Source organism: Lolium rigidum, chromosome 6 (assembly GCF_022539505.1).
Source record: "Lolium rigidum isolate FL_2022 chromosome 6, APGP_CSIRO_Lrig_0.1, whole genome shotgun sequence".
Taxonomy (NCBI): domain Eukaryota; kingdom Viridiplantae; phylum Streptophyta; class Magnoliopsida; order Poales; family Poaceae; genus Lolium; species Lolium rigidum.
The window spans coordinates 222,782,710-222,795,538 of NC_061513.1; the positions used below are offsets into that span (position 1 = coordinate 222,782,710).

At 44.5% G+C, this 12,829-nt stretch overlaps 1 protein-coding gene across 1 annotated transcript; it reads left to right on the plus strand.

Moving 5' to 3' along the window:
• Positions 1–8,136: 8,136 nt before the first annotated feature.
• Positions 8,137–12,316, plus strand: LOC124659465 (NAC domain-containing protein 74-like). Its single transcript, XM_047197335.1, has 5 exons — positions 8,137–8,198; positions 9,128–9,303; positions 9,725–10,002; positions 10,224–10,571; positions 11,233–12,316. The coding sequence occupies exons 2-5, from the start codon at positions 9,138–9,140 to the stop codon at positions 11,905–11,907; spliced, it is 1,467 nt and encodes a 488-aa protein (XP_047053291.1). The 5' UTR covers positions 8,137–8,198; positions 9,128–9,137; the 3' UTR covers positions 11,908–12,316.
• The last annotated feature ends 513 nt before the right edge of the window (positions 12,317–12,829 follow it).

Consider the following 12,829-nt stretch of genomic DNA (forward strand, 5'->3'; position numbering starts at 1 on the left):
ACAATATCCCTCGCATTGTCTTAGTGATCACACGAACCAAATCCACCACACCATAGTCCGATCATCACGAGACAAGGTGTAATTTCAATGGCGAACACTCAAAGTGTTCATCATATCAATCATATGATTCATGCTCTACCTTTCGGTATCACGTGTTCCGAGACCATGTCCGTACATGCTAGGCTCGTCAAGGCCACCTTAGTATCCGCATGTGCAAATCGGCTTGCACCCGTTGTATGCACTTGTTGATTCTATCACACCCGATCATCACGAGATGCTTCGAAACGACAAGTCTTGGCAACGGTGCTACTGAGGATGAACACTTTATTATCTTGAGATTTTAGTGAGGGATCATCTTATAATGCTACCGTCGCGATCTAAGCAAAATAAGATGCATAAAAGGATTAACATCACATGCAGTTCATATGTGATATGATATGGCCCTTTTGTCTTTGCGCCTTTGATCCTCATCTCCAAAGCACGGACATGATCTCCATCATCTTCGGGCATGATCTCCATCATCGTCGGCGAAGCACCAAGGTCAATGGCGCCGTCTTCATGATTGTCCTCCATGTAGCAACTATTACAACTACTTTGAAATACTACTCAACATGAAATTTAAAGACAACCATAAGGCTCCTGCCGGTTGCCACAATACAATAATGATCATCTCATACATATTCATCATCACATTATGGCCATATCACATCACCAAACCCCTGCAAAAACAAGTTAGACGCTCTCTAATTTGGTTTGCATATTTTACGTGGTTTAGGGTTTTCGATATAGATCTAATCTACCTACGAACATGAACCACAACGTTGATACTAATGTTGTCAATAGAAGAGTAAATTGGATCTTTACTATAGTAGGAGAGACGAGACACCCGTAAAGCCTCTTATGCAATACAAGTTGCATGTCGAACGAGGAACAAGTCTCATGAACGCGGTCATGTAAAGTTAGTCCGAGCCGCTTCATCCCACTATGCCATAAAGATGCAAAGTACTCAACTAAAGATAACAAGAGCATCAACGCCCACAAAACCATTGTGTTCTACTCGTGCAACCATCTATGCATAGACACGGCTCCGATACCACTCGTAGGATAACGTTGCATAGAAAACAAAAATTTTCCTACCGCGAACACGCAATCCAAGCCAAGATGCAATCTAGAAGACGGTAGCAACGAGGGGGTATCGAGTCTCACCCTTGAAGAGATTCCAAAGCCTACAAGATGAGGCTCTTGTTGCTGCGGTAGACGTTCACTTGCCGCTTGCAAAAGCGCGTAGAAGATCTTGATCACGATCGGTTCCGGCGCCACGAACGGGCAGCACCTCCGTACTCGGTCACACGTTCGGTTGTTGATGAAGACGACGTCCACCTCCCCGTTCCAGCGGGCAGCGGAAGTAGTAGCTCCTCTTGAATCCGACAGACACGACGGCGTGGTGTCGGTGGCGGTGGAGAATCCCGGCGGAGCTTCGCTAAGCGTGCGGGGAAGAAGGAGGAGTGGGGCGGCTAGGGTTTGGGGAGAGGGGTGGCCGGCCTCCAAGGGGTGCGGCCAAGGTGGTGGCTTTGGTGTGGCCGGCCCCTCCCCTATGCCCCTCATTATATAGGTGGAACCCAAGTGTTGGTGTCCAAGTCTTCGAATAAGACCCGAAACCAAAACCTTCCATAGGAGGGGGCAATCCTAGCCCAACTAGGACTCCCACCCAAAGGTGGGATTCCCACCTCCCATGTGGGGGTGGCCGGCCCCTATGGTGGAGTCCACTTGGGACTCCACCCCATCTAGGGCTGGCCGGCCATGGAGGTGGAGTCCCTTGTGGACTCCACCTTCCTTGGTGGTTTCTTCCGGACTTTTCTAGAACCTTCTAGAACCTTCCATAGAACCTTCCGCGACATTTTATTTCATATAAAATGATATCCTATATATGAATCTTATTCTCCGGACCATTCCGGAACTCCTCGTGATGTCCGGGATCTCATCCGGACTCCGAACAAATATTCGAACTCCATTCCATAATTCAAGTACTACCATTTCAACATCCAACTTTAAGTGTGTCACCCTACGGTTCGAGAACTATGCGGACATGGTTGAGTACTCACTCCGACCAATAACCAATAGCGGGATCTGGAGATCCATAATGGCTCCCACATATTTAACGATGACTTTAGTGATCGAATGAACCATTCACATACATTACCAATTCCCTTTGTCTCGCGATATTTTACTTGTCCGAGGTTTGATCTTCGGTATTACTCTATACCTTGTTCAACCTCGTCTCCTGACAAGTACTCTTTACTCGTACCGTGGTATGTGGTCTCTTATGAACTTATTCATATGCTTGCAAGACATTAGACGACATTCCACCGAGAGGGCCCAGAGTATATCTATCCGTCATCGGGATGGACAAATCCCACAGTTGATCCATATGCCTCAACTCATACTTTCCGGATACTTAATCCCACCTTTATAGCCACCCATTTACGCAGTGGTGTTTGGTGTAATCAAAGTACCTTTCCGGTATAAGTGATTTATATGATCTCATGGTCATAAGGACTAGGTAACTATGTATCGAAAGCTTATAGCAAATAACTTAATGACGAGATCTTATGCTACGCTTAATTGGGTGTGTCCATTACATCATTCATATAATGATATAACCTTGTTATTAATAACATCCAATGTTCATGATTATGAAACTAATCATCCATTAATCAACAAGCTAGTTTAAGAGGCATACTAGGGACTTCTTGTTGTCTACATATCACACATGTACTAATGTTTCGGTTAATACAATTATAGCATGACATATAAACATTTATCATAAACATAGAGATATAAATAATAACCACTTTTATTATTGCCTCTAGGGCATATCTCCTTCATAATACTGTATTATATATGTTTGAATGTTCGAAAACTATAAGTCGCCCATACTTGGAGGGCCCTCTATGTCTTGTTTTTCCGTGGTAACGCACGGCTCAACTAGTGTAAGATGATAGGTAAGTAGAAGCATCCGAAGAAATGCTCAAGTTGGAGAGATAATCTCAAGAACTTGGAGCATCTCCAGTCGCGTCCCCCAAACCGTCCCCCAACGGGATTTGGGGCGCGCCGGACAAAAAAACGTTCCCAGCCGCGTTTCCCAAACCCGTTTTTTGTCCGGCGCGGCCCGATACGGTGTCCGACACCCCGAGCCCGTCCTCGCTACACAGGGGGCCGCTCCGGGGACGCAGGACACACCAAAAAGTGAGGCGGGAAGTGGCGGGACCGACGCGTCAGCGGCACAGGAAAAATCCGTCCCCCTCTCCCGCCAAATCGCGCCTCTCCCGCCGCGCATTTTTGCCATCCCAACACATTTGACCTATCCCGCTGATTCATTTCTCCCTCCCGCCGTCGCTACGCCGTTCCTCCCGCCGCCGCTACCCTCTCCCTATCCATGGCGCCGCCGACTGCCCCCCAAAAAATGGCCAAGAAGGCAGCCAAGAAGCCGTCGGGCAATGAGACGAAAGGGGCGAAGGCGCCCTTCGCGAAGCCGCGAAAGGCGCCGACTCCGAAGAATAAGTCGGAAGGCTGAACCGATGATCAGTGGCATCAAGACTGTCTGCGCCGAAAGATGTCGACGACGGAGCGGAAAGGACGGAGGGCGGCGCAGCTGGAGAAGAAGGCGTTGGCGGTGCGCGCGCACCAGCACGCGCTGGCCAGGTGTATCGCTGCCACCAACGCGAGCCCATGGAGTACGTCGGTGCCGGCGTACATTCCGGGAGTCGGTGTAGCTGAAGAAACGCAGGGACGACATGTCCCTGCTGAGAGCGTCGACAGAAGGAATGTCTCCCCGGACGCGGGCGACGCACAACTTCTTCAAAGGCCAGATCCTCGACTACATCGAAGCCAAAATGGCGACGGCCCAAGCAGCGGCAGCAACCCCAACCCCGGAGCAAGAGCCGGCAGACAACATCTGCTACTACACCTGCGTTGGCCTCTGCCTCGACGTCAGCGACGGAGCATGCACACCGGGCAGATCACAACGAGTTCATCGTCATCGACAGGCCTACTTCGACTCAGGATGCACCGTCGGCGTTGGCGTCGCCCAACTCCTTCCCCTTCTTCTAATTCTTGCGTCGGCCTGTAATATGATCGCGCGCCCAGTACTTTGATCGCCGCTACTCTGATCGCGACAACTTCGGTGGGAACGATCTCTTTTGAATGCAAACTATTTGAATTTCTGATTGGGGATTTTGTTTCGGGGACGCGACGGGGGAGCGACGTCCCCAAACGCGACACGAACAAAACTCGTTCCCCAAACTCTCGATCTGACCCTCTTTGGGGGACGGTTTGAGGTACGCGACTAGAGGATAGAGTACCGAAGACTCCCGTTCTCCCAAACTAGATCATCCAAAACTGTTGAAATGGCCGCGCCAAAACAAGGGTAAAACGCCAAGTGTTCCGCTCCTGCCACCTATAGTCCTTGTCCTGAGACTTGAGCTGTTCAGCGTCAGCACGCAGGAAATAATCACAGCATGATGGAGTGCCGGACCCAGTATTTTATCTTGATAAAACAATCAAACATCCTAGAGCCGGAAAGATCAGGTTAGCTAATTTACAAGTCAAATATCCTTGTCATAAAGCAATCTGAGATTAGCAGAGTGGGGCCATAATAGAACACACATATTTTACATTTTCGTTTCAAGAAAAGTTTATAGCAAGAACAATACGAGGGGAAGCAAACAGAGCTTGTGTGAACGAACGAAGTGGAGGATTTGGCATTTTTTAGCTCCCGGTGCAGCTACTTTTTCCACACACGGCTCTCTTCCATCTCTTTCCCACCTTTTGTTCTGGTGTACCCACAAGGGCACAAGAGCTATCAGGTGGAAGCAAACGGACAAGCTCTTCTGCCTCGCCATCGCGGTGGGTTATGTACTACTATCTCGGTGCATAAAAATATATCATAAGTTTATTTAAATTTAAATGTATCTAGATAAATTTTAGTGATATTTTTGAATTTAGATAAATCTCCGACATTCTTTTATGAACGGAGGGAGTAGTACCATTCTCCCAGACAGGTTTCGGTTCACCATTCGTATTTTTTACATTGCGCTCCATCCTATAATATAAGATGTTATTACAAGTAAGTAATAGTTTGTATGGTTGAGACTAGGGGTTTTTTTTCTCAACCGATATTTCCGAAATCTCGCGGGTAACCTGTTTTATCGGTACCCATCGGTAATAAGTAAATATTGTCCAACATTTACCAATATTTTAAATTTTATTTGAAGAATCTTGAATGGTATTTGGACCAATATTTCCGGTATTTTCGGTAGCCGGTTATACCGGTACCCACTGATTTTTCTTCTAGAACGAGAAAAAAAAACGGTAGTTGAAACTAGGGTAATCTTTCACAGCTATCCTTGTCTTTGTACAAACATGGATCCAATGTTATTCACTACTGAACTGAAATATCTACCATACTGTACTTCATGTGAATTTTATGGGCATTGATTACATATAATATATGGCTTGAGCTTTCATAAACTCCCAAATCTTAAGTCAGTGTAAATCCTCGAAGGAGTATCGTTTTATCGTTTAATCTCATCCATTGTACCCATAATCTCGAACATATATTGTTTAATCTTAGCTGTCCTTGTGTTTGACTTAGGAAAATATTTTGGTCTATGGAAGCACAAGCCATAATATATTAATATGAATATATAAAGTCAAACTTGACTTTCACATGTCTAGGCTACTCTCTCCTTCTAAATTACAATTTGTTCTGAGTTTAGTCAAAGTAATTTTTTTTCAAAGTTTGACCAAACATTTAAAAGATCAACATCTATACTATATAATTAAAATCATAAATTTTCATAGTATATACATTTCATATTGTAAATATTAATATTTATTCCTATATACTCTCTCTGTTTCATAATTCTTGTCGTGGACAACAATTACAGAACGCATGGAGTACTTAGTCAAGTTTTACAATGTCTTACTTCAATTAAACTTCAAACGCAAGGTAATTTGGGATGAAGTGGGAGTGTAGAAAACTTGCAGTTTAGGCGATAGTCAAGGATATGACACTCATATTGATGTACGATCAACTAATGAATGTTTAAAGCATGCATGCTGCAGTTTAGGGTTTTCGATTATGTGTGGAAGTATGACCGAGGTTTTGGATTTGACCGGTTTCGTGTTTAAGACAAGCCAGTGTTCTTGATTTTGCCTTTTCAATATCAAGCCACAGATCGACATTGATCCATATATAGTTTCATGATCCTTGGACCGAAATAATCGATTAGTTCTTTTTGCTAAGATAAGATGGCTCGATAGGTTCATGTTTCTACTATCACTGAGCATGCATCGTGCAGACAACGACAAATTCAAAGTCCCGGCTTCCTCCACTGCGTATGTTATAGATTCCTACTAATACACTTTTCCAACAACCGATCATGATGACCATTAGCGAAGCCTTAAGACGTGTATGATAGCGTGTACGTATGCCCTTTGTGTGCATCTACATCTGTCCACATTTCGTAGCTCGTAGAATTAATATTGGGGTAAACCTATTCCACCCGTGACGACTAATTGAAGTCCAACAAGTTATACTCTCTCCGTCTATAAATAAATGTCTTATATTTATCTAAATTTAGACGTATCAATAGACTAAATAGTATCTACATACATTTAAATTTTGATAAACTTAAGACATCTATTTGTGGTCACATGTAGTATATGGCATCCTCATGGCAAAGACCAAGTCAACTCAAGTCAAAAGAATTACTTATGAGTGGACTAGTTCGTCCCGTACTATGCACCACTCCTTATCTCCTCGTCCATCATAGAGCAGCGGATCTAGATTTCCATTTATATATTTTTTCCACTTTGCAATCCCACCAATGGAATACTTGTTATTTAATTTGGCTGCTCTTCCCTGAATTTGTGCATTGCACGGACTTCTCGACTTTGATCAGTATTATCGGTCCTAAATAGGTCGACATATGTGAGTCGGTGTTGGGCTCGGAGGCTTGGAATCAAGCTATTATCAACATAACATCCTCGTTCTTCATCCACGTAGGAGTAGGACACAAGACAGCCTAACATGTACCACTCGATTTGTTTTAAGCCGAGAGTGGCTCGAGAGGCATAAGCTCGATCGTATTGACAATATGATCCTCGGTGTTGATGCATAGATGAGTAAGACAAGAGAGGTGACTTAAGATATACCCCTCACGCATTCTGTAAGGTTAAGAGTATAAACGTCTCGAGGAAAATCTCGCGGTGCAATGGTCGGCATGCAAAAGCACAAAGTGCCAACACCCGGGTTTGAATCCTCACTCAACCTTAATGGCGAAGCCGGGTGGAGCCCCCCCCCCCCCCCGGTCTTGTTATTTCTAGAGCTCTTGACAGTGATTCGATGTGAAATTTTCTGAAGATTTAATCAGCGTGAAGTTAAATTTTCCTATCGTAAGGAAAAAACCAGTGGTGAAATTTAGTTGGATGATAGTGGAGGAGCGTACGTGTCATACTTTGTTGTCAAGTTGTAGACGAAACACAGAGACCGGAATGCACGGAGGTGTGGAGCAGAGGTCTGCGAGCTGGCACTCGACAAGCTGAGGCCCCACCCATCTAGTAGAACAGTGAGCTGCCTACGCCAGCAGCTCCCAGTCCCCTAGTGGCAGAGGATGGCGGAACTTGGGGTGCAAGGCAAGTGCCCACGTGGCGTGCGGCCCCACCGCCAACGCACCGGCGCCAGTGGTGGGCGAATCGGCGCATCCGACGGCTTGACCGGGAGGGAGCGAGGACGCCCGCGTTAAGGAAGCCACACCATCGTCGTCACCTCACCTCACCTCACCCGGTTAGTTTCGGTTTATATAAAAACGCGTGCGCACACAGCGCCGCACGCCACAGCTCCGCTTCCTCGCACCTTCCTCCTGCACCACGTCTCACCTCACGCGCCGCGCCTCGCATTCCGCTACTAGGATACAAGAGACACACACCCGCCAGCCAGCCGCCCCTGAGAAGGACTTGACCACTTCCTGCGACCGCGACCGCCTCCGCCGGCCGCCGCCTCCCCGACCCCGCTCCGCCGGCCGCCCGTCCTCACCCCTCATGGCGAATTAGCCCCGCCTCCGGCTTCTCCCTCCCCCACCTCCGATCGATCGGGCGGCCGGGTCCGCGGCTCTGCTCTCCGCTCCGCTACAGAGGTGAGCAAATCCCCTTCCTCGGCGACCAATTTCTGATCGATTCCCCCGCTCTTCGCGTTTAGCTGTCAGGTTTGGGGTTCGGGGTTTCTCGGCGCGGCCCTAGAAGCTCGCGCTGCTCTAGTAATTTTGGGTGCACCTGGACCTCTGGCCCTACGATTAGGGTAGATTATTATTATTGTTCCCGAGTTCCCGTTCGTGCACGCACGCGGCGCTCGATTCGGCTCTTCCTCCCGCTAAATCTAGGCTCCTAGCTTCGATCAGCACCACCGGCAAGTGGGGATTCGAGGGGCACAGTGGTGTCCGTGAGGAGCACAGCAACTGGGGATCGATTGCCAGCTCGTTGCGGTGGTAGCAGATCCCCCATTTGCGGCGTTTACTTTGTGTACTTCGGCACATGCTTTCTTAATAATTACTACTACTAGCCTCAAATATTCCCTATAGGACTTGCAAAATTTCTATGGGTTATTATTGGCTTCAACTTGTAATTACCGCAAGCTCTGTGTTAGGTCAGTGAAGTGAAGAGGGCAGATACTGCCTCTGCTTCCATCCTGTGGTTTACCGCTTTGCTAACAATATCATCATGTCCTGAGTGTATACGTTCTCAATGGTTTAACCGCTTTAGATCTTTGTCGCTTATTATTATTTGCCTGGGTGACAAGTGACAATCCTATGGGAGAAACCCGACATACGACGTTGTTCAGTGGATATAGATAACTCTCAATTTTCAGCCTGTAACTTTCAGATTTAGGTGTTTAATCTTACATTGTATGCTTGAGTGATGTGCACATGTCCATTAGGAAATTAGGTTCCACTTGTAAGATTATTAGTTCCATGTATTTGCGCAGACCTAAATTTTCTACTAAATTACTTTCTATTAAGCTTGGTTATCGCCACGCTAATCATATTTGTGTTCTGCTGTTCTTGCACAGATCTTACAAAATGGAAACTCTACGTGACATGGCCCTGCCACCAGGGTTTGGATTTCATCCCAAAGACACTGAACTCGTTTCTCACTATCTGAAAAAGAAAGTGCTCGGCCAGAAAATCGAATATGACATTATACCTGAGGTGGATATATACAAGCATGAACCATGGGATTTACCTGGTAAGTCCAACATGTTTCCACACTAGCCTGTGATTGTCTAGGTCTATAGAATAGAGAAATATATAGACGAGAAAAAGGCTAGCGGCTTTTGGCTCTCATTCATACTTTATTTATCTTTCTTCTTTTTCCCAAATTGAGCCCTCTGAGGTCACATAATCATTATAATCTGGTATATAGGACTATAATTAGGCATTTGGCAAGAATAACTGAAAAGTGCTACATATTTCTTTCTTTCACCAGTGCTAGTGGCTCATAGTTAATACTGTTGTGTCTTATCAAATAATTTTACAGTTGATTGCTAATGATGTATATTTTTCGATATTCTCTTTGTCCAGTATCTGATATGTTCTTCTAGATTATATCAGCTGTGGTCTTCAAATCCTAATCGTATCTAATCCTCCGACGATATTCCACTCTACAGGGAAGTGCAATGTTCCAACTCAGGATAACAAGTGGCATTTCTTTGCTGCTCGAGACAGGAAGTATCCCAATGGTGCCCGGTCAAATAGGGCAACGGTTGCTGGTTACTGGAAGTCTACTGGAAAAGACCGGGCCATTAAGGTGGATAAGCGGACCATAGGTACAAAGAAAACTTTAGTTTTCCATGAAGGCCGGCCTCCCACTGGCAAACGTACTGAGTGGATTATGCATGAATACTACATAGATGAGAATGAATGCCAGGCCTGCCCTGATATGAAGGTATTGTACTTACAGACATTGTACCAATGTTTGAGGTTTTGTAACAGTACAATATTTTGAAATAGCATATGAGAGATACATATATTTTGCTTCATCTTCTACATACTGCCAAATTTAATGTGCAGTCTACATGTCGTGTTATAGGAGATTGTTTTCATTGTAAAAAAAAATTCCCAAGCTTGAAATTCAGCATGCTAATGTCGTTTTTCTTTATTCTTCAGGACACTTTTGTTCTCTGTAAAGTTACTCAAAGAACTGACTGGACATCAGAGAACGGAAACGTGGTGGGCAACAATAATCATCATCCACAACAATCAAATGTTGCTGCTACATCAGCTGTCAGTGTTGAACAACAAGATGCTGCTGCTTCTTCAGTTGTCGGTGCTGAACGACCAAGTGATGTTGCTACTTTAGATACTGCTGCTCAGATAACAACTCCAGATGGTGACGATGGAATACAGGAATGGCTGGAGGAACTGATTGATACTTCCTTTGATCCGTCCCTTACCACTGTAGTGGATTCAGTTTCTGCTGGACCATCTCCGGATGAACAAATTGCTGAGTCATCGGTATGTTATTATCACTCAGTATTACCACAGTGACTAAAATAAATTTAACCAGTACCTCTGTTATGAGGTTCTAGGGTGTGCAATTCCTTTTCAAGGAAAGTGCTAAGGCATATACAATAAACTATTGGGTAGACTTGCAAGCCAACGAAGCTTATTCATAACATTTTTTATCTACTGCAGAACTTTGCCAAGATGTTGATACCAAATAGCAAATATAAAACTTCAATATAAATGGGTTTATGCACAGTTAATATTTCTGTTATTTGCAAAAAAATTGTTTTGTAGTGTTATTTACTATTTTCAGGGAATTGGAAAAATCTGTAAACCATGTAAAATAAAGTTAAAACTAGCCAGTATTATTACGACCTGTTCAGAACCTGGTGTAAATATCTCTTCAATTCCTGTAAACTAGTGCGTGTGCTTAGATTGCTGAATTAGCCCCGTACCTTGACTGGTCATCACCGCGAAGCTAGACCTCAGTTACATTTATGCTCTCCTGTGATAGTAATACTATTAAGAATGATTCTAAGAGTTATGGGCATATCTTAGTGCAAATGATGATCTATGTTTTCTGTTGCACTGAACATGCTACTATGCTGACTGGATTTTTTAGTTCCTGCATGCTAACTCATTGCATATGTTTTCCTTGCTGAATTTACAGAACATTGGGGCTATGGCTTTAAAGATGGAACCAGACTATGCCAGTCCTAACCAGATTGGGGTAGATGATACGGATTTCCTGTTGCCAGATGATATTCACGCCATGTTGTATCCTGGTACTGATGACTTCAATTCATGGCATGCTGAGCAGGCAGCTGTTTTTGCTGAGCAAACATACTTTACGGCGGCAGAGCCCTTTACTCTGCCGAACAACTTTGCTGATGGATTTCAGATGGAAGAGCTTCAGTTACCTCTGGAAAATAATGAGCCTTCGGATAATGGAATTACATTACGAATGCGTGATGGAAAAGCACCTGCAGATAGCACTCCACAACGCAGGTCTAAAGCTCAGCGCGCACTTAACAGGATGGTAATGACCAGCTCTGAATCTATCAACCAGACTGTCAAGTTTGTTGACAACAACGGTCATCTAGATCTCATGACTAATGTCAAGCACCAGAGGAAACATGTGCGTGGTATTACTTCTGTCGAGCAGTCTGATGCAGGAAAGTCAAGTAGCAATGACAACAACCAAGGATTTCTCAGGGGCGTTGGAAGGGCATTTAGAGGATGTTCAGCAGTTGGACTGAATATACTCATTGCTGTTTGCATGGTTGGAGTTGCCGCAGCAATACTGCATCATGGACGTCACCGAGGTGCTGAGATCATTCTGTAGTAGAGGGGTCAGAAGCATCCTAGGTTTTAGTCATGACCATCTACCCACTGTGATCTTGACAGTCAGCACTGTGATTGAAGTGGATGAGCAATCGAGTATGCGGCTGGGGTGCTTGCCTTCTGGAGATAGTTGCTCATTGGTGGTGCAGAACATTGATCCCCTTGTATGATGGTGCTGTATATAGGAAGTTCTTTCTTCTTGATCGACTCACTGTGTGGCTAGCTATTATGGTGAGTGATGAGTGCAAAATAGAAAAAAAAGAAAAAAAAACGGGAGTATTACATGTTAGATTTGTAACCCTGAACCATGTTTAATAGCTTGGGAGTCATTTTTCTGTTTGAAAATGAACTCAGGATGTAAATTAGCGATTAATAGTCACCATCAATTTAAATATGGATTTGCAGTATTATTCTCATCCGAATTGACGACCTGTTCGGTTCAAGGCTGACGTTGCTAGTCATACACAGCTGAGTATATGATGCTTGATAGAATAACCCATGACACCAACCAAAAACACGTCTAATAAAATGTGATATGCCTAGGCTTTCGTGTGACAGACTTTGATAGGAAGCCCTGATGGTTGATCAATTACTTGTGTGGCCGTTTGACTTGTATGTCACCTTTCAGAATTGCAGTGAAATCTGTGTAGGATTGGGGACGACATGATTGTAATATACTTTCATTCCTGCATTTTTACAATCCATACGCTATGCATATTTTTTCATGGCGAACTAACCAGGCATGAAAAGAAGGCAATATATCATGTGAACATTTCGGTTCAAGCCTTCAGTTAACATGTCAAATAGTACTTTCTCTAGTACCACTTCAAATTCAGCTAGTCCTACATGTGCTCACGTAGTAAGTTGCCTAATATTCTTTTAATATGAAATACCTTACATTTTAGGCTCAGAAAAAGACAAAA

What these genes read in the sequence shown, in the direction of transcription:
- LOC124659465 (XM_047197335.1), top strand. Translation starts at nt 9,138, where the DNA reads ATGGAAACTCTACGTGACATGGCCCTGCCACCAGGGTTTGGATTTCAT. An exon ending in TGAACCATGGGATTTACCTG is followed by an intron (nt 9,304 to 9,724) that starts GTAAGTCCAACA and finishes TCCACTCTACAG; the next exon opens with GGAAGTGCAATGTTCCAACT. An exon ending in AGGCCTGCCCTGATATGAAG is followed by an intron (nt 10,003 to 10,223) that starts GTATTGTACTTA and finishes TTTATTCTTCAG; the next exon opens with GACACTTTTGTTCTCTGTAA.